Consider the following 18,096-nt stretch of genomic DNA (forward strand, 5'->3'; position numbering starts at 1 on the left):
GTTCTTCTCAAAGAAATATTGGGGGCAAATGAGTGTCTTAACCAATGAACGATATGATTTGACTTTGGGGGAAAATTGGTACTGTTCCGATAAAATTGAAACAATCCTCTGGTTTGTAACTACGGTTCAAAAGTTGATCTCAAATTGTCACTAGGAAAGATCTCTCAATCAAGCCAATGGGCGGCTTTTCACAACAATTGTTAAGTACAAAATTTGGATCTTTTCCGTTTGTTCCTCTCCCCCAAGTACGTTATGCGCGCCTCAGTTACAGAGCACGTACCATTACATAGTAAATCAATATGTGAAAAAATGGCACGTGCGTCTGGGGGGGGGGGGGGTGAGGGGGTGCAAATAATATGCTCACACTAAGCTGGGGGTGGGGGGGGGGGGCTCAAACGGAGTTCCCAAAATTTGTATGGTAAAGTTTGTCTTAACTCAATTTGGCCTGTTTTATTTCAGGAAAACTGGATAAGAGTAAGAACTATTCTGTAGTTGCGATCAGATTTTGTGCAACGCTGAATCTATTCCAATTAATTAACCAATCAGTGTTTTAAAACGTCTACTGCGGAGTTTATATAGCATACTCTGTTGTATTCATGGTTCTTGGGAACCCATTCATTGTAGAGGGTAGTGGCACCTTGGATAATTTACTATCTTACTATTTAGGAAATTTATTTTCACTCACTGTTGCGATTTTTTTTTCGGAAAATATATTTTTTGCATGTGAATGCTTTAGCGCGATTGTGTGACAGTTTTTTAAAAACGTTTTCGCGGAATTCTGGACTGTTGCCCTAGCGATGAAGATGAATATACTCCTGTTTGGCTTTTATTTGACTCATATCCCAAACTGTCTTGTAGTTTTGTTCACCGAAAAATATACGTAGGTTGCGAGTTGAAGACGATTTTCCTGTTCACAAGATCAGCAGAGCTTTATATATTGACCTCTTTCTGACCTCGTCTTGCTTTCTTGCTAGTAGTAAAAGACTACAAGTACCTTTTAAGGGGTGTAAATATTGAATAGTACAAAAAAGGAGTGAATTCAACAGATTAAAAGATTTAAGTGCTGTTAAAACTATGCTATGCAGTTGCTTTAACGACAGTGGATTTTCTATGTGCATGATCAACTGTTTGCACAATCCGGTCTTTCAATTTCAATAAGCGTTTCCGTACGTCAGACTTAGTAAGTACTTCGATTAAAAACCATGAAATTTTCAGCCCCCTCTTATCCACTATTTAGAGAAAAATATGTTTAGTCGCTCTCAAACGGAGTTTGAAGCAATTATTGTAAACTTGTTGGTCTTTTTTATGCAAAAGTTTTTGCTTGACCATTTTTTTTTCACGCTTCACTTCTTCATTTTGAGTGATTTAAAATTGCCCTCATGCTGAAATAAGTTTGTTGCTCGAACCGCTCGAAGGTGCAAATTTTTTTGCACCCAAGAAATCCTCAGCTACATCTCCAAATTAAATTGCCCCCACCTGTTGTTCTAGAGCAATTCATTCCCCCAATCAGAAAAGACGAAAAAAGGAAAAATAAATTTCTCCTTTATGATAAGATCAGAACAGTTCAAGAAATATAATTTCAACAAAACAAAAAATTGGAGTGGACAAATATACTGTGTTAGGTGACCCTCTTGAGTTCTGACAATGAGAAGATAAATAAAAAATTAGGCTGTAACATCAAACAATCGACAAAATCTAATTGCACTGTGATTTTTTTGCAATCCCATCTGTCATTCCCACTTGTGTTCCAGCACAGCAAACGCTTATAAGCTACTATTAAAGTCCATCGATAAAGTTTTTTTTAGCTCGGCGTTATTTATTAAGTAAGTATCCTTGAATGATGAATGAAAAAAATTGCTTTTAGATTTTTCAATGAGTGTTTTCTGGAATTATTTCAATGTGCAAAGCATATTAAAAGAGCGCGTAGATCTGCAGGTGATTGATTGTCGAAGTATTTTTGTTTTAAAATATGATTCATCAACTTGACTAAAAAACTATCCATGAATGCAACGCTGGGACCTGGAGAGTTTGAAGAGTGCATTAAAGTAGCTCTGACTGTGTAGATTGTTCAGAGATCTTAGCACAAATACTGTGTACATTTTGTTCGTGAGAAATACGTCCTCATAATGATCAGACTCTTTCCTGAAGTAGATAGTTTTTAGGACTTTTTCTAAGTTAAAAATGGTGCCAATGGTGAGTATTTAGTGCAGCGATATACGAGAACTGAACTATTGAACTTAATCTTTTAGTAGTCAATCAGTTTTTTTTACGTGAAATAAAATTTAACTTTCCTAATGTGCCACAATGCTTACTGAGATTTTTAAAAGACTGAATCGACGTGGCTAGCGTAACTTAGTTTATTGTCCACAAAAACACCAAGGTATTTCCAACAAGAACTGCTCTCATTTATAACGTTTAACTAAAATTTAAATTCAGAAAAGCCCAGTTGGGAGCTTAGTTGGACTTGTTTTTTGTGATTAATGCCGAGCTTTTTTTGCAGCTAACCAGTTTCTTTGATTCAGCAGATCTTCCTCAATTTCACTAATTTCACATTCAACAGCTGTTAGATTTGTGTCGTCGGCGAAAAGAGTAAAATGATGAGATTTACATACTTGAGGCTGCTATGCTATATAAATTGGGAGAAGAATTTGGCCAAGGACCGTGCCTTGCGGGACACCACATTTGAGCTCAAGGCAATTAGAGAAAATTCAGTTCTTTTTTTAAGGTATGAAGCAAACGAATTATAAGCGTTGCCTCTTACACCAACACTGCAATTTTTTAGTAGTATATCAAATTCAGTGGTGTCAAAAGCCTTTTTCAGATCTAAAAAGAAGAAAATAGTCTTTTTTATTCATACTCTTTTAGTAAAATCTACTAGAGAGTCTGTTGTGCTCTGTTTACTTCTAAAACCATAATGATTCAAGAACACTTTTCAAAGCTTTCCAGATAATTGTAGATGCGATTGAAAGTCGCTTTTTCAAAAAAACTTCCAACAGTTAGCACAGGTATTGGCCTATAGTTGTTTTCAAGTTTGGATCCCTGCTATGGATCGGATCATCTTTAGATTTTTTCAAAGGAGTCCGAAGTATTACCTCCACAAAAGATTCATTTATCAGACTTGTTGAAGAGGGAGAAATTTTGGTAGCTACTATTTTCACTGGAGTATTACAAATGTGATCATCACCTGAAAAATTTGTACACATTTTTTATATTCATCCATTCTACTTCATCAATGGTCAATTTATACTAAAAGATGGACTAATTTACTTCACTAAAGCACGGGTGGTGGACATTCGCTGTGTTATGTTTCAAAGTAAGGACTATCGAAGTAAAATATTGGTTAAATGTTTCGGCGATCTCCAATTCCTTTCCGCTACTTTCATTGCAAGAATTCAGATTTGGGTCATTATTGCCCATTGATTTTTTCCACTCAGGCCGTTTAGAAGCTTGCTTGTAATGAGAGCATACTTGTTAGTTACATTTTGGAAACTGCCATTAAACAAGTTAAAGCTTTCATCTACATTTTGACTGATATATATACCATTAAGAAATTTTTTTCAACTGAATTGAGGATCTTTGTATTTTGATAATTCCATCTTATGATCTATGAATAAGCAATCTGGAGAGTGCATTTGTTTATTGCTTGGAGTTATACTAACGGTTCAGCTGAAGATCACTGGAAAATGATCAGCAATGCTTTGATGTTCCCAAACACTAACACAGTAGTTATCAATAGATTGGAAGATGGAATACTCTAAGCACAAAGCAATTGATTATTTTACACGTGTTGGGTTTGTGGTTACAAGATTTGCTCTAATCGAGTAAACATAATCCTTTACGAGGGAATTTCTTTTGTTAAAATCTATGTTGAAATTCCCAGCCACCACAAAAGGTTCTGATTTGGAACTATTAGTATCAAGAAAGTTCCGAATAATTTTTATGACTTCTAGTTTATTTAGAAAGTAGAGTGTTGTAAACTAACGCTACCGTAAACTTATATCCTCCTTACTCCCCAAGCGCCATCAGCGTTTCGGGAAACTCCGTAAGAATTTCGTGTAAATGATTGATATCGTTGCGGAGTTAAAACATTACACCCCCACCTCCTAAAATTTCACGAGTTTTTGATAAGTAGATGGAGTATTTGTTTACTAAAGAACATTTCTGATTGTCGTTTACATATAGCCATGTTTCAGTTAGACATATAATTGCAGGATGTGATTCTAAGCGTAAAATAAGGCTGTCTAAATCATTTTAATTGGATCTAAATGATCGGACTTTCATCAAAACAGCGATATAGTACTAGTACATGTGAATTTTGGGGTCGCGTCTCCTTTTTAAAGTCGCAGTTTATGTGAGTTTATTGGCGAAAACACCTAATAACATCATCTATATCATAATGGAGTTTGATTCCGTCATCATATAGTTTGGAGATTTTATAGTTTTAACCTCAGGCACAGTGTAGAAAATTGTTCCTGCTCGTGTCCACTAAGCAAGACGCCCACAATCCGATTTCCTTAAGTTGAGGAAGTTGAGATGCAGTTTACTGTGATCTGCGTATATCTTTATATAGTTGTCAGTTTCACGAAGCTTTTTTCATGACGTCATTTTTCTGCCATTCGTCAGGCGAATTCTACAATAGTGCAATTGATACGTCTTTACAATCTACTTTTGCATCCAAGTTATTTACAATAGAGTTCCAAAAACTTTGTAGTAGTTTCCTTAGGTCGTTCGTATACCGCTTTACCAATCTCCGAATCAGTGCGCTCCATGAAACCATAAATCTTGACGTAATCTCGTCATTTGTGCATTTTGATTTGTTCTACTTCACTTTTTTGCCATCAGTTCAGCTCTTTTTACCACAAATGCCACGTCATTTTTCGCTAATATCTGATGTGTTTGCATCAACAGCAACTTGGATGGCCTCTTGTTATTGTTGCTTGGATTGGTAATGCTGGCCGCTATTTGTGGCGCAAATAATCGCTCGCCGTGCACTTCAAAAAACAGTCATTCGGGTAGTTGACAGCATACAATTAAAAAACACCTTGACCAATCAAAAAAGCAGAGCTGGACAGCTGTTGAAACTCAAGCAGATAAACTTTCAAAAAATTACAATACGAATTTCAGCCTTTTTTCCAGAATATCAATTTCGAGATAAAAATGATGCTTACATTTACACACACGAGCACACAACCACACACACACACACGCACACACTTACACACACGCACACACTTACACACACACGCAAACACACCACACGCAACAAACCACACACTCACCACACACACACGCGCAAACACACACACCACACACACACACGCGCGCGCGCGAACACAACAACAACACACATACGCACGCGCGATCATAACCAAACACAGACACACGCACACAATCACTCTCACACACGCTATCTCACACAGATTCACGCGTGTGCGTGCATACACCGACAAATTGTTCACACACGCGCACAGATGTACTATCTCAAAACAAAAAGGGGATCTTAACAAAAAAATTTCCCTGGCGTAAAGTTCCACCCCCCCCCCCACCCAAAAAAATTGGGGTTTGAACAGTATTCTAGAAGAGTAACGTTTGTTGATTGAACAGAACTGCGTCGCGCGTTAATGATTGTCTGAATGTTGCTTGCCTTTTATGCTATATTTGGGATGGTAACTCTGAACTCTTTTTAGACGTTTTACAACACTTGGACCAACTGGAAGCCTTCATCCCATTAGCCGCTGCCAATCAATCAGATCCCAAAGCTTCCAAAAATGAAGTTGTTCCAGCCTCAAAGCAGCTCACAATGGTCAAAGTAAAGTACACTATTCATAAAGTTTCGATCCTGCTAATGGAGGATCGAACCCCAGTTGGAATCCAGCCCGGATCTGCTGGAAGTGAGGGATATGTGAAGCCACTATTAAAGGCAGAGTTGAACAACCTCTACATTGGACTGTTGAAGAAGAATTACGAGATACCGATCACCTTGTCATTAGAAAGCGTATCTCTGGTTCATCTTCAAATTAAGTTAGTTAAAGTTGAAAGCCAAGATGATCTAATAACTGTTTTGTGTCAGTTGAACGTTTTTCTTATAAATAAATGGAAACCCATTCCTCATACATATATAGCCATAGCCTTTTCGATCAATCTCCAAATTTGGAGAGCTCATGTTTGCAATTTGTAATGACACGTCTGCAAAGTACAGTTTGTGGCAACGTTTTTTGTACCTTGTCAAAGACTAGATTTTTTCAAAAATTGGTTCATTTTAGATTATTTTTGGAAAAATTAGCAAGCAAAAATAGACTGAAACATGTGTACTTTGTAGTTGATGTGTCGAATCCTAATTATCAGTGTCTTTTTTATCACACTATAGACATGGCTCCGAAAATCTGAAGTTCCTCGAATCAAAATTGACTTCTTCTGAAGGCGATACAAAAAACAGAAAGAAACTTGTGGAGGTCAACATTCGAATAGCGGAGCGGAAGTCGCCCGTTTTCCACACGGAATACAACTCGGTTGAGTACCAAATTGAAACAAAAGTGCAAACAGTCGCGCTCCGATTGCATCTTGAAGCAATACTGAGTGCTTTGGAATTCCAGAAAGGCTTGTTCGAACGGCTATTTCCAGAAGAACCAAACGAAATTACCGAAGATGGTGAAGGATTGATTCAGCAGACACTTGAAGTTCCAGATATTGTCAACACTGATGCATCTGGACAAGATGTTGTGAGTCGCCTGGATATGATTGACCAGTATAACCAGATGCTGGCGAGAGAACGGAAGACCAAATTGATTCAACTGCAGTACTGGGCGTCGATTAAAGAGATTGAGATCGCAGTGTCCTGTGACAGTGTTGATAGAGACATTGCAAATATGAGGTTTGAAGGTACGTTCAGCCAAAGAAAAATTTTCACGCCAATATTTCCTAAACGAGAAAAGGAGGTTTTGTTATACTGCTGTAGACATTGACCGTTATCTAGTTTAATTCCTGAGCCAATTGTTATAAGTTGGATCTCAATTTGGAAAATATTAGCGATTGGTTTTTCAATTAAAATTATTGAAAAAGCATTAGCTTTTCCTTTATTTCTGCGTGCAATTGTTGAAAGAATGTTCGGAAGGTCCTAAAAATGTTTTAAAGGGAAAAAAGCGACAACTATGAATTCTGTTTTCCAGGTCTGTCGTATTTCGTGGAAGTGGTCCCAGCTGAGACCATAACATTCAAGGCCTCACTCGAGAGTCTGAACATCAGGGACTCCATTCCAAATACAATCTATCCAAATGTAAGTTTTTATCCTTTTACTGACCAGGAACATGTGCTTTTTTGCATTTGTTGAGAATGATTGTAGTTTTTCTGAATGATGAATGATAACGATGTTGCCAATTTTCTCTGTATATTTAGATCTTCAAAGTCAGTGGAAATGAAGTATTTGCACTCGAAGTTATCTATTTCTTCACGGCCACAAAAGGCGAAGGATATCACGACATGAGTAAAAGCGACCTCACAGTCAGACTCAAAACAGGAACACCAAGAATTGTGTATGTCCATCGTTTCGTTAACTCTCTCATCGAGTTTACGAATCACTTTACAGAAGAGAAGAAACGTCTAGAAGCTGCAAGTTCTAGTGTGCTTAAAGATACCGCTGATTTGGCCCAAACTGTTTATGACAAAGCTTTCCGAATTAAGCTCGATTTAGAAATATCAGCCCCGTCGCTTGTTATTCCCAAGAACTCAATGAGCGACCAGGTTATTTACGCAAATTTGGGTCAGATGAAAATTGCAAATGATTTCAAGCTTGTCGAGGCTGATAAAGGGAAGGCAATATTGGATAGTTTGAATTTGAAGATACAAGATGTAAATGTTACCAGAGCAATTTTGGATGACCATGGTCAATCAAAAGCGGAATGCCATTTGCTGGAGCCATCTGTGATGGAATTAGATTTAGTTCGAAACCTCACACCACTGTTGAAAACGGACCAGCCAGGCTTAGAAGTTAATGGCAAGATCGTTCGCTTAGAGGCCAGTTTAGGACAAGCTGACGTTCAAATGTGCTACGAGATTTTGTTCGGGAACTTTGGTGAGGTCGATGCTGCAGCCAAAAAGGTTTCTCGGCCGTCGTCGGCTACGAAATCGCGAGGTCGAAAACTCTCAAAACAAGGAAGGTTGAGCAAGCAGTCATCAAGAGCAAGTAGCGTTCAGAGTCGAAGCGGGAATCGAAGCGGAAATCGGAGTCGTCGGGTATCGGGCTCTGATAATGCTGTCGCAAAAGCAGCTGTGTCGAAACCTGCTGAAAAATTGGTCACCTTTAAAGCGGAGTTCAGTATTGAATCTGTATGTGCCCAATTGTACAGTGACAGAATTCAACTGACCTCCGGATTAGTGAAACGCGACCCTCGATCAAATCTGGCGAAGTTTGAGTTGCTGACGATGAATGTGAAACTTAAGATGTTGTCGGACGGTGATATGACTTTCCACGCAAATATGATGGATTGCATTTTGGATGATTCAAGACAAATTAGTACTGGCGCTATTGTTAGGTAAGCTGTAGAAATAATTCATTTATTTGTGTATGCTTGTCGAAATTGGAGAGTTGCCAATTGCATATGCCAAATCTTAATTTTAATCAATATATATTGCTTGAATGAGTGATTGATTACACTTGCTCATTTTTAGCTCTTTATAGCTGCGATGCTATATGGTGAGAGTAGATAGATCGAGGTGATCTTTGTTTTTCAATATTCAAAGTATTTGAATAATGGAGCGTTGTTACCCGCTGTTTTAGAAGTTTAATATAGTTGAGAAGAGAAGTTAGTTGTTAGATGTCTATTTGAGAAAGAAACAAGATTTTGATAAAAATGTAAATTTAATAAGACTAAATTATAGTATCGCAAAGAAGATGGAATAAAAGGAAAGTTTCAATTATTGAGAGAGAGAGAGAGCTTTAGTCAATTGAATCTCAAGGCGATTCTGGTCTCGGTTGTACCATAGATCTGTACCTTGGTTTGTATTGGTCCTTCGTGAATATTAATTGATCTCTCAAGCGGGTCCATATCACATTTGGACATTTCTTGGTGATAGTTTAGTAGAGGTACAAAAGAACGACACCTGTTTTAGCACTATAATTGCTCCACCAAGTGCTTTATTCAAGTTTATTTTCAATAAACTGAAAAGGTTAACGTTTATGTTGTTTTTGATAAACATAAACCATATAGGGGTTATGGTCCTAGAGGTAAATGAAATCCAAATGACCTTGAATGTAATCATTAAAGAACTAAAATAAGATTATAAAGGCTTATTAGCGTTTTCATTAGAGATGTATCACATGTGATTGAGAGGAGCGGAATAAGCATTGGCAATATAGCACAAATCAGTTTTGTTGCGACATTGATTCAGATCCTCAGATTGCTATGAGAATGAATCCTAGATTAAAAATAAACTCGCCAAAGCGGTTTGCTAAAAAGTGAGAGTTACAAAAATAATTAACCTATCGGCTAATTATGTCAAAACTTTTCAATTCTATTAAAGTGTTGAAGGTTAGGCTTATCATGATGAAAAGGTTGTAGTCTGGTTTAGAGAATTTTAGAATTGCAGTGCATTGTTATTAATGACTTGGCCATCGCCAATTTTTGAACCAAGCGTTATCTGCACTGCACATTGATTTTCGCAATTCATCTTTAAGATGTTTCAAGGATATAATTAACGGAAACAGAGGGTAAGGTTCCCCGGGCCAATAGTTGCGTCAGAAAACGTCAGCTAAATTTTTCAGCTTGCTTGTTGAAAGTTGTTATATTCACTTTTTTACCGGAAAGTTTTCTAAATGGGTTTCCAGGTCCATGTCTAGTTGTTTTTTTGGTTTAGTTTTTTGTGAATAAACTCTGTTGGGCATGTTTTCCAAATTTCTGATACGCTTTATTTCTGATTTCTAAAATGCCACGAAGATGTACTTAATAGCTGTAGTCTTGTGATTGTGGTATTTTACAATCCAAACTATTGGATTATATTGGTGTGCTGTTTTAACATTACACTTTTTTTGGTGTGCTGTTTACACTTTTTTTGGTTTTTTCACGTCGGTGAGAAGTCAAATTAGAGTGGTGATTTTAATCATGTTGGGGTAGTAAAGGAAGCCAAAGAGGGAGTCGGTTTGAAGCGTTATTTTCCTTCAAGTACCTTTAAATTGGAGCGAGAAGTTATATGTGTTGATACATATGTGGTCTAATAGTTCCTATTTGAAGTGGATTGAACTCATCAATGGTCAGCTAATGCTTTTTTATACTTCTTTTACACTATTTGTAATAATAAATTTCGGTTGAAAATTTGATTTTTGCCCTTCTTTATTAATAGCCGCACAGCGATAGCTGGGGCTATTATTGGCCTTCTCTTGGTTTTTTTTTATTTCGTCGTCATGATTTTTGTTACGACCATATGACGTCACAGCCACTTTTTGTTCATTCGTTCATGCAATTTCAACTGAATTGCATGTGTGACGTCATTTTTCGCTCTTAATGGAGCGAGTTATTTGTTCATGCGCCTGATTAAATTTTTGGTCACACTTGACTTACCTCACTCTCAAAAATGACTTCCTCAATTTGAAATTGACTTTTATTTACTTTAATTGAAAGAGATAAGGTCAAATGGGTGTGTGTCACTCTAAATGAAGGTTATTTGAGATCAGCTAATAGAGGCAGCAATAACATATACAGATTTTTAATCAAAATATAACAGATCAGCCTTCAATGAAAAGACGAAATTTTTTTGGTCTGTATTTTTTTACTTATACGTCATTCATTTTTACTGGATTTCTGAGTTTTGTTATTTTTTAGTTGTGCTTATTGCTGTTTTATCTTTTAATGTCGTTAATAGCAGATTTAATTGGTTGTCAATGAGTAATAGGTGAATTTAATTAGTTGCTTGAGTTCATAGCAATCGGTTTTAAGATTTTGACACCTGCTTTCCGAAAAATAAAAGTTGATTTTTGGTCTGATCGCTTCGTCTCAAACCAAAAAATTCTTTTTGGAACTTCTGGTGCGGTGTTATTCTAGTCGATTTACTGGCTTCAGTTTTTAGCTAACGTTTGCATTAACTGAAGTTTCTTAAGTACAGTTTCTTAAAGTTTTTGCCTCTTTTTTGACTTCTGTGTTATTGACTCCCACAAGGTTGTTGTATGATGTACTGATTCTAAGGATCAATAGAGGCAATTTTTTCTTAATTTGTTGTTAAATTTGGGGATTCTTAAAACACTAAAATTTTGTAAGTTTTTTCTCCATATTTGCGCATATACGGTGAGGGGATTTGTTGACTGTATTAGTTTGATGTTGCTGTTGGAGTTTTTTTCTCGGGTCATTAGTTAATTCAATTCGGTTGTTTTTCAAGACTTTTTCCTCTATATTTTTTTGTTCTGGTCTCTGAATCATTATTGGTTTCACGTTTCTTCGCGCTTAAACCTCAAAACAGCATTTTTGTTAATCTTTTTTGTCGCTCTCCAACTATTTTTTGTGCATTATGTCATTTCCTACACTCATTAGCTGTGAGTTTTGCGTGATAAATTTTTTGGATCATATATGACTTACCTCTTTCTGAAAATGAATTTAGCGCCAACATTAACTTAGGGTTGCTGTAATTGTTTACGGTAGTTACTTATAATTAATATTTTTTTCAAGGTCAATTAAGGACTCCTGTACTTCATTTTTTTCAATTAAAATGTGTTTTGAATAGGTTCTATAGATGACGTCGTTGACTCCGTCCAATCAATCGTGTAGTTGTTTTTATCTTATACTGCCCTCAAGTCTATTTCTCAGCTATTTGGGCAATATGCCGGCTATGTCTTTGCTTGAGAAATTTTTAAACCAGCGATATTCAAGTTGTTGATCGAATGTTGTTCTGAACAATTTTCTACGGTGTTTTGTCTTTTCTGTTCTAGTAAAAATGCCCACTCAACTAGACTACGATAATGCAATGAGCCGCTGAAACTAATTCGAGAAGAATTCGTCTGACGTTTGTCCGATAGATATTTAATTGATGTTGTTTTAATTTTTTAAGTTTCTGTGACGATGTCTTTATTTTTAACATTTTTTCTGGCTTTTGTGTGTAGTCTATGGCATAACCTACAAATGCTAGACGATACAGCTGTACGCAGTCACTAATAGACATTTTATCTTTTGGCAGGCATAGGTATCATCAGGCTATCAGGTTTGTTGCGTTGTTCTGGACCTCTGCTGTTCTTATGCGAGCAATTGGACCTGTTTTTGAACCCCCCGCCCCGCCCACTCCGTCTTGAAACTGGCATACGACCATTCTCATTCATCTGTGTACATCGATTGCAGCAATAGCTATCGGTATTGAACCCCCGACATATAAGATAACGCTCGATTGTGAACAAATGTAAATTATGGCAATTTTGTAAACGGTTTGAGGGGGTTAAAAACAGATCCGATCAATCTGCTTCTTATTTCATGATTCATTTCATTGTTAGACAGACTTATTCATAACTTTAGGATGATGCAGCGAAAGAGGAAGGGAGACTCATTGGCAAACAGTGGCGATTACACAAGTCCGCGTCTTCATTCTGTGGCTGAATCGACGGACAGTGCTGAAGATACCAGTTGTTACATGATTGCTCTTGACTACGTCAAAGGTGTTCATCGTCATTTCTGTTTTTTTTCGGCCGTTTTGCCGAGAAATTGCTCATCATATTCGTTTTGTTTAATTTTATCTTTTAAGCGACATTAATGAAGGGGGCCGTAAGAATGAGGGCTGCTGGGACGTGAAATTTACTGCTGTTTAGACGTGAATTTTAGGTAAGGAAATGTTCTTCAGTGATTGAAATATAGAATTAAAAAGTTAGGAAAGAATTTTAAGGTTGCGGTTGCTGTTAGGATGTTGCGTTAAGTGTTGAAGTGAAGTTATTCAGTTTGAGACATCAAGTTTGAAACAGCATTGAGTTGAGGTTTTTTGCAAAGGAATTCTTAATTAATGCAATTTTTCAGACTCTGAGCGCGAGGAAGAGAAGATAGATATGGTGCTGAATGACATGTACCTGTGTGTATGCACTGACTTCCTCATGTCGGTCGGAGATTTCTTCCTCAAGAACAAACCAGTGATGAGGTCAGAAGAGGGTGACAAGTTGGCCAAGGGGGAGAAGGAGTTGACTGCAGCCTTAGAGACTATTCAAGAGGAGGACGATGCTGAGGATCTGGGAGCTACTTTGACGTGAGTTTTTATAGCAGTGGATAAGATATAATTGCCTCGTTCATCGCCCGCTGTCCCCTAGAGATGTCGGGTGACGCAGCTACTGTGAAGATGGATCGATACTGGAATTAAGCCAGCATCTCTGACTTGCAATACCAGGGTGCTAACCATTACTCCTAGTGGCCTTAAGCTCTAGCCAAGTATACGCTGAACAAGTAGAGCTATTTGTCAAGCTAAATCAGGCTTGTCTTTGACTTCAACGCTGTTGAAACGAAAAAAATTGTGCAGGTCTAAACTTTCCAGGAAGGCCTACACGAAAGAACAGTCGAACCAGTTCTACTTATGTGCTGAAATTATTCTCCGTGAATTGCGAAGAATTGTTCATGAAAATTAAAATTAAAAGTAACTAATCCTGAGACTGCAACATGTATTATCGAGGTTACCACTTGTTGAACTTCGAATGCATTCTGTTGGAAATAAATTTATCGAAAGATTTGGGCTCTAATCTATGCGAAGCTCCATTAAGTAAGACTCAAAACTTGTTTGTCTTTTCTAGTGGACGCCCTATATAAAGCAGAGCAAAATAGGCTTGCGGTTTCAATATGTAGAATAGTTTCGATGCATTTTAGGCCTCCAAACGACGCTGTCAATCAAGAAGAAGGCAGCAACCTAACTAGAATTATCGGCATTTCGTTCAGGAATCCTGAGATAGTTTTGGTGTCTGACACGAGGAATGATTACTCACCGTGCCTCATTCTGACAGTAAGCTGCATAATTCTAAGAAAAAAATCTGTCAAGGGTTTTAGATTTCATATTATTCTTTTGTTTTGCTTAATAGCCGCCCTCATCTTCTCAGTCGCCTATCATAGCGGCCTTATTTTTTAAAATTCAGAGAGTTTGAATTGTATTGGGGCGCTTTTTAAGACCCGAAGAGTATTGGTGGAGTATTAGTGTATTTAAAACAGGATGTAAAAGTCAATGCCGCACGTGAAAAGTAAGTGTTTGGGTCAAATGAATTGAAGCACCGAGAAAAGAGAGTAGTTTTTATCGTGCTGCGTTTTTGCGAGAGAGCGAGAAAAGCTAGGTGATGAAAAATTTTTGGTATAATATTTTTTGTTTTTAATAGCCGTGAAGCGATAGCGACTATTAATGGGGACATCGTGGTTTCTTTTTTTAATTCGTCAACTCCATCGATGATTCTTGCGACCTGACTTCTTGAAATTGACTTTTTCAATTTCCGTGACTTCTACTGCTTTGCAGTTAAAGTTTGTGAGCATGACGTCATTTGTTTTGCTTTTAGGTCAATTGCGTGACTTACCTCACTCAAAAAATTGACTTCTTGAATCACTTAATGAACTTTATGATTTTTTTTTAGTAAAAGTTCAATAGTGTGCATCTTGTTTTGATTTCGGAATATTAATTTTGAAAATGCTCTATTAGTGCATTTTCCTTATAGAGCGTATGTGTCTCATAAAATTAACAGTCCGAATCTAACCCAAAAAGTCTAGTAGTCTATTAAAGGACTCATAGTCAATCTGTCTGTCTTATTTCTTTAGTTGTTTCAATTCATGGAAGGCCACAAGCGTCTATCGCGGCTATTTTTTGGCAATGTGCTGGCTATGTTTACTTAGCGTTTTTTGAGTAAAGCCGTTTTTCGAAACCATACTGGCAACTAAAGGTACATTTAAGGGATGTTTTTGTGCATCTCAGTCTTTTAGATGCAATCGTGTGTTATTTTTGAGATTTCGTCGCTTTTGACGTTTTTAGCGTTTTTTTTATTATTCAACTTTTTCACTGTCTGGTGTTTTTTTTACTAATAGCCGCGAAGAGATGGCTGAGGCTATTATTGGCCTTCTCTTGTCTTTTTATTTCGTCATCAATATGATGTCACAATCACCTTTTCAATTCTGATTTTTGCTCATTCGTTCATGCAACTTTCATCTGAAATTGTTTGAAGTTAGTCTTTATATTGGTTTTTGTGACCTTTTGGTTTCACCATGTGTTAGTTGTAGTAAATTGGCTAAATTTAGTATTTGTTTTGCTTTTTTTCTATATTTGAAGGTTTCTTTGCCTAATTCTGCTTTTCCGTCTTTTAGAATAGTTTTCGGTGTTCAATCAATAATTTAGAGTTGTCTCACCATAATTTTTATTAAGTGAAGTGACTTCAAGGTTCGATGGGCCAGATTTTCAAAAAAATTAAATGAACCAACTCTGCTGTTTTTTGCTGTTGTTTTTTGCTCACGTTTTAAGTGTTTTCCTGCTAGCTTGTGTGTCATGTGTTGCTCACTGAACAAATCTTAGTAGTTTATTTTGGTGTATTGAGACCAATTATTGAGAGTCTGCAATTTTCAAGGGAATCTAAAAAAGATTTTTAAAAATCTAAATTTAAGATATGGTTCTTTAATTTTGGTTTTGCTCGTTTTTGTTTTTCGAGATAAATCGTGTATTATGGTCTTATCTTTTTTGAGGCAGTGCTTTGCTATTTCGTAAGTTACTCTTTATTTCGAGTCGATGCAGGAGTCTTCCGGCTTTTTTGTATGATCCGTTTAAACATTGTCATGATCTTCGAAGCCAGGAGTCCTGAGATGGTTTTGGTATCAGAAACGAGGAGTTACTACTCACTCTACCTCATTCTGACAGTAAGCTGCATAATTCTATGAAAACACTTTTATTTCATGGAATTTAGATTTCATATTTTATTAATTGCTCTCAAACGAAGTTTTTAGCAATTATATTAGTCCTGTCGGTCTTTTTTTTATGCGATTTTTCGCTTGACCAATTTTTCGTCTGACGCTTTTGACTTTTCGTCCTCAAAAACGGGATAAACTGGTAGCACCCAGCGGGCATTATGTGCTCTTAGAGCCTTTCAGGTCTGTTTCAGCTCAAACTGTATTGGAGACTTATACTTATGGTGTGAGGGGCGGTTCTTAGAGGTTGACACCCCCCCTTTGTTGACCCCCCACCCCCACTATTGGCTCCACCCCCCCCCCACCAAGCTTTTGCCCCCCCCCACCCAGTGCTGCCCCCATCAGCCCCCGGTGCACCCCCCCCCCCCCCCGGTGCCCCCCCCCCCCCGTGGCTAGCTACTGACCAAGCCAACCGCTCGCCGGTCGTTTGAGAGCAATTCGCCCGACGTTAGTCGGTTATGTTATTTTGTTATGCTTAATAGCGGCTCTCATTTTTTATGTTTTTAGAATTTAAAATTATATGTAATTGTTAATTGCTGTCGAACAGTGTTTGTAACAATTACATTAGTCTTATTGGTCTTTATGCGATTTTTCGCTTGACCGATGTTTCGTCTGACCCACTTGACTTTTCGTCCTTAAAAACGGGATCAACAGGTAGCGCACAGCGGGCATTAAGTTTCATTAGAAGCCCTTGGCCGTGATTATTAGTCCATGAAGTGCTTAGTGTGGTGAAGACACTGGGAAGGCCATAGTTGAAGGTTAAAAGATCATTTTTAGGAGTTTTTGAGACCAAAATGTTGCTATTTATTTTTTTTTCGTTATTTTTCGAGGTTTTGCTGGACCAGTCTCAAATTGAAGCTGTTTAAAGTTGATAATGGTCTTTTGCCAGACATAAGTACTTTTTATTACCATTTTAAGAGCTATATGTTTTGGTACTTCAAACAAAATCACGCAATTTTTTTTTTACTAAATTTCACAATTTTGAAAAATTGTGAATTCACAATTTGAAAAAATTTGTTTTTTTTTAGGTTTTTCCAGCCTCCAGTTTTTCCTGCACGTGGCTTCAAGGAACCTCCTCTAGTGTTTGATTATAGGTTACTGCATTGTTTTTAAATGTAATCGAAATGTTTTCAACATTTTAACATCGCGAATTTTAGCATTTTTTGATAAAATTTGCCATTCTTTTTGATTATTCACGGTTTTCCAACTCCCTTGACCATAAACCCTCCATAGGAGTTTGATAAAAGGCTACTAAATTTTTTATTGGTCATGGAATAGATCTCAACTTTTAAAACTCAATTTTTTTTCCAATTTTTTTGAAAATTTTTGACATTTTTTAGGTTGCTCCAGCCTCAGGAGCCAAGTGACCTCCTCTTGGATTGATAATAGTTTATTGCTTTGTTGCTAGATGTAATCGAATGTTTTTCAAGATTTAAAAATCATGAATTTTAGCATTTTTTGGACAAAACTTACAATTTTTTCAATTTTTTGACGTCATTATTTTTCAGGTTTTTTTCAGTCTCAGGGGTCAAAACATTCTTAAGGGTTTGATAATAAGTTACTGGAAAATTTTTTGTTGGCCATGGAAGGGTTTTCAACCTTTTAGTTCATCAAATTGTGCAATTTTTTTGATAAAACTTGCAAGATGTAATGGAACGTTTTTCAAGATTTTAATATCACAAATTTCAGCATTTTTTTCCTCAAAACTTGGCATTTTTTCATTTTTTTACCATTATTCAGGTTATTCCAAACTCATGTGTTAGAAAATCTCCGTTAGGTTTTGATAATAAGTTACCGAAAAACTTTATTGGCCATGGAACAATTTTTAACTTTTTGATATCACAAATTTTTGCTTTTTTCTTTTCGTAGGTTTTTAGGTTTCTGTAGCCTCAAGAGCCAATGAACATCCTCAAGAGTTTGAAAATAGGTTGCTGTATAATAGTTTCTAGAGTTAATGGAATGGTTATCAATATTTTAGTCACTCGAGTTTTAAGAATTGATAAAAATAAATTTTTTAAATTTGTTTTCGGAAATTATCATGTTTCAAGTCTGTGGATCTTTATGAGCCGGTGATACTATTTAAGGCTTGAAATAGGAATACGGGGTAGTCTCTTGCGACGATGAAATGCTTGTAAAGAAGTTATTATCACGAATTCCAGCAAAATTTTAGCAAAATTTTTCAATTGTTTTTAAAACCTATGAATAATTTTGTCCTTTTCTGAGTTTAACAATC

The 18,096-nt window shown here is 36.7% G+C and overlaps 1 protein-coding gene across 1 annotated transcript in view; it reads left to right on the top strand.

The window, feature by feature from the left end:
• The window catches only part of LOC142350401 (intermembrane lipid transfer protein VPS13A-like), a 229,852-nt gene that overhangs the window by 58,803 nt on the left and 152,953 nt on the right, over positions 1-18,096 (top strand). The window contains exons 12-18 of the mRNA XM_075402248.1: positions 5,688-6,021; positions 6,368-6,879; positions 7,167-7,273; positions 7,393-8,528; positions 12,483-12,622; positions 12,975-13,197; positions 13,806-13,938. Of these exons, the coding sequence (XP_075258363.1) occupies positions 5,688-6,021; positions 6,368-6,879; positions 7,167-7,273; positions 7,393-8,528; positions 12,483-12,622; positions 12,975-13,197; positions 13,806-13,938 (2,585 nt within the window). The remainder of the gene's footprint in view (positions 1-5,687; positions 6,022-6,367; positions 6,880-7,166; positions 7,274-7,392; positions 8,529-12,482; positions 12,623-12,974; positions 13,198-13,805; positions 13,939-18,096) is intronic.

Source organism: Convolutriloba macropyga, chromosome 12, assembly GCF_964194025.1.
Source record: "Convolutriloba macropyga chromosome 12, txConMacr16.3, whole genome shotgun sequence".
NCBI classification, from domain to species: Eukaryota; Metazoa; Xenacoelomorpha; order Acoela; family Convolutidae; genus Convolutriloba; species Convolutriloba macropyga.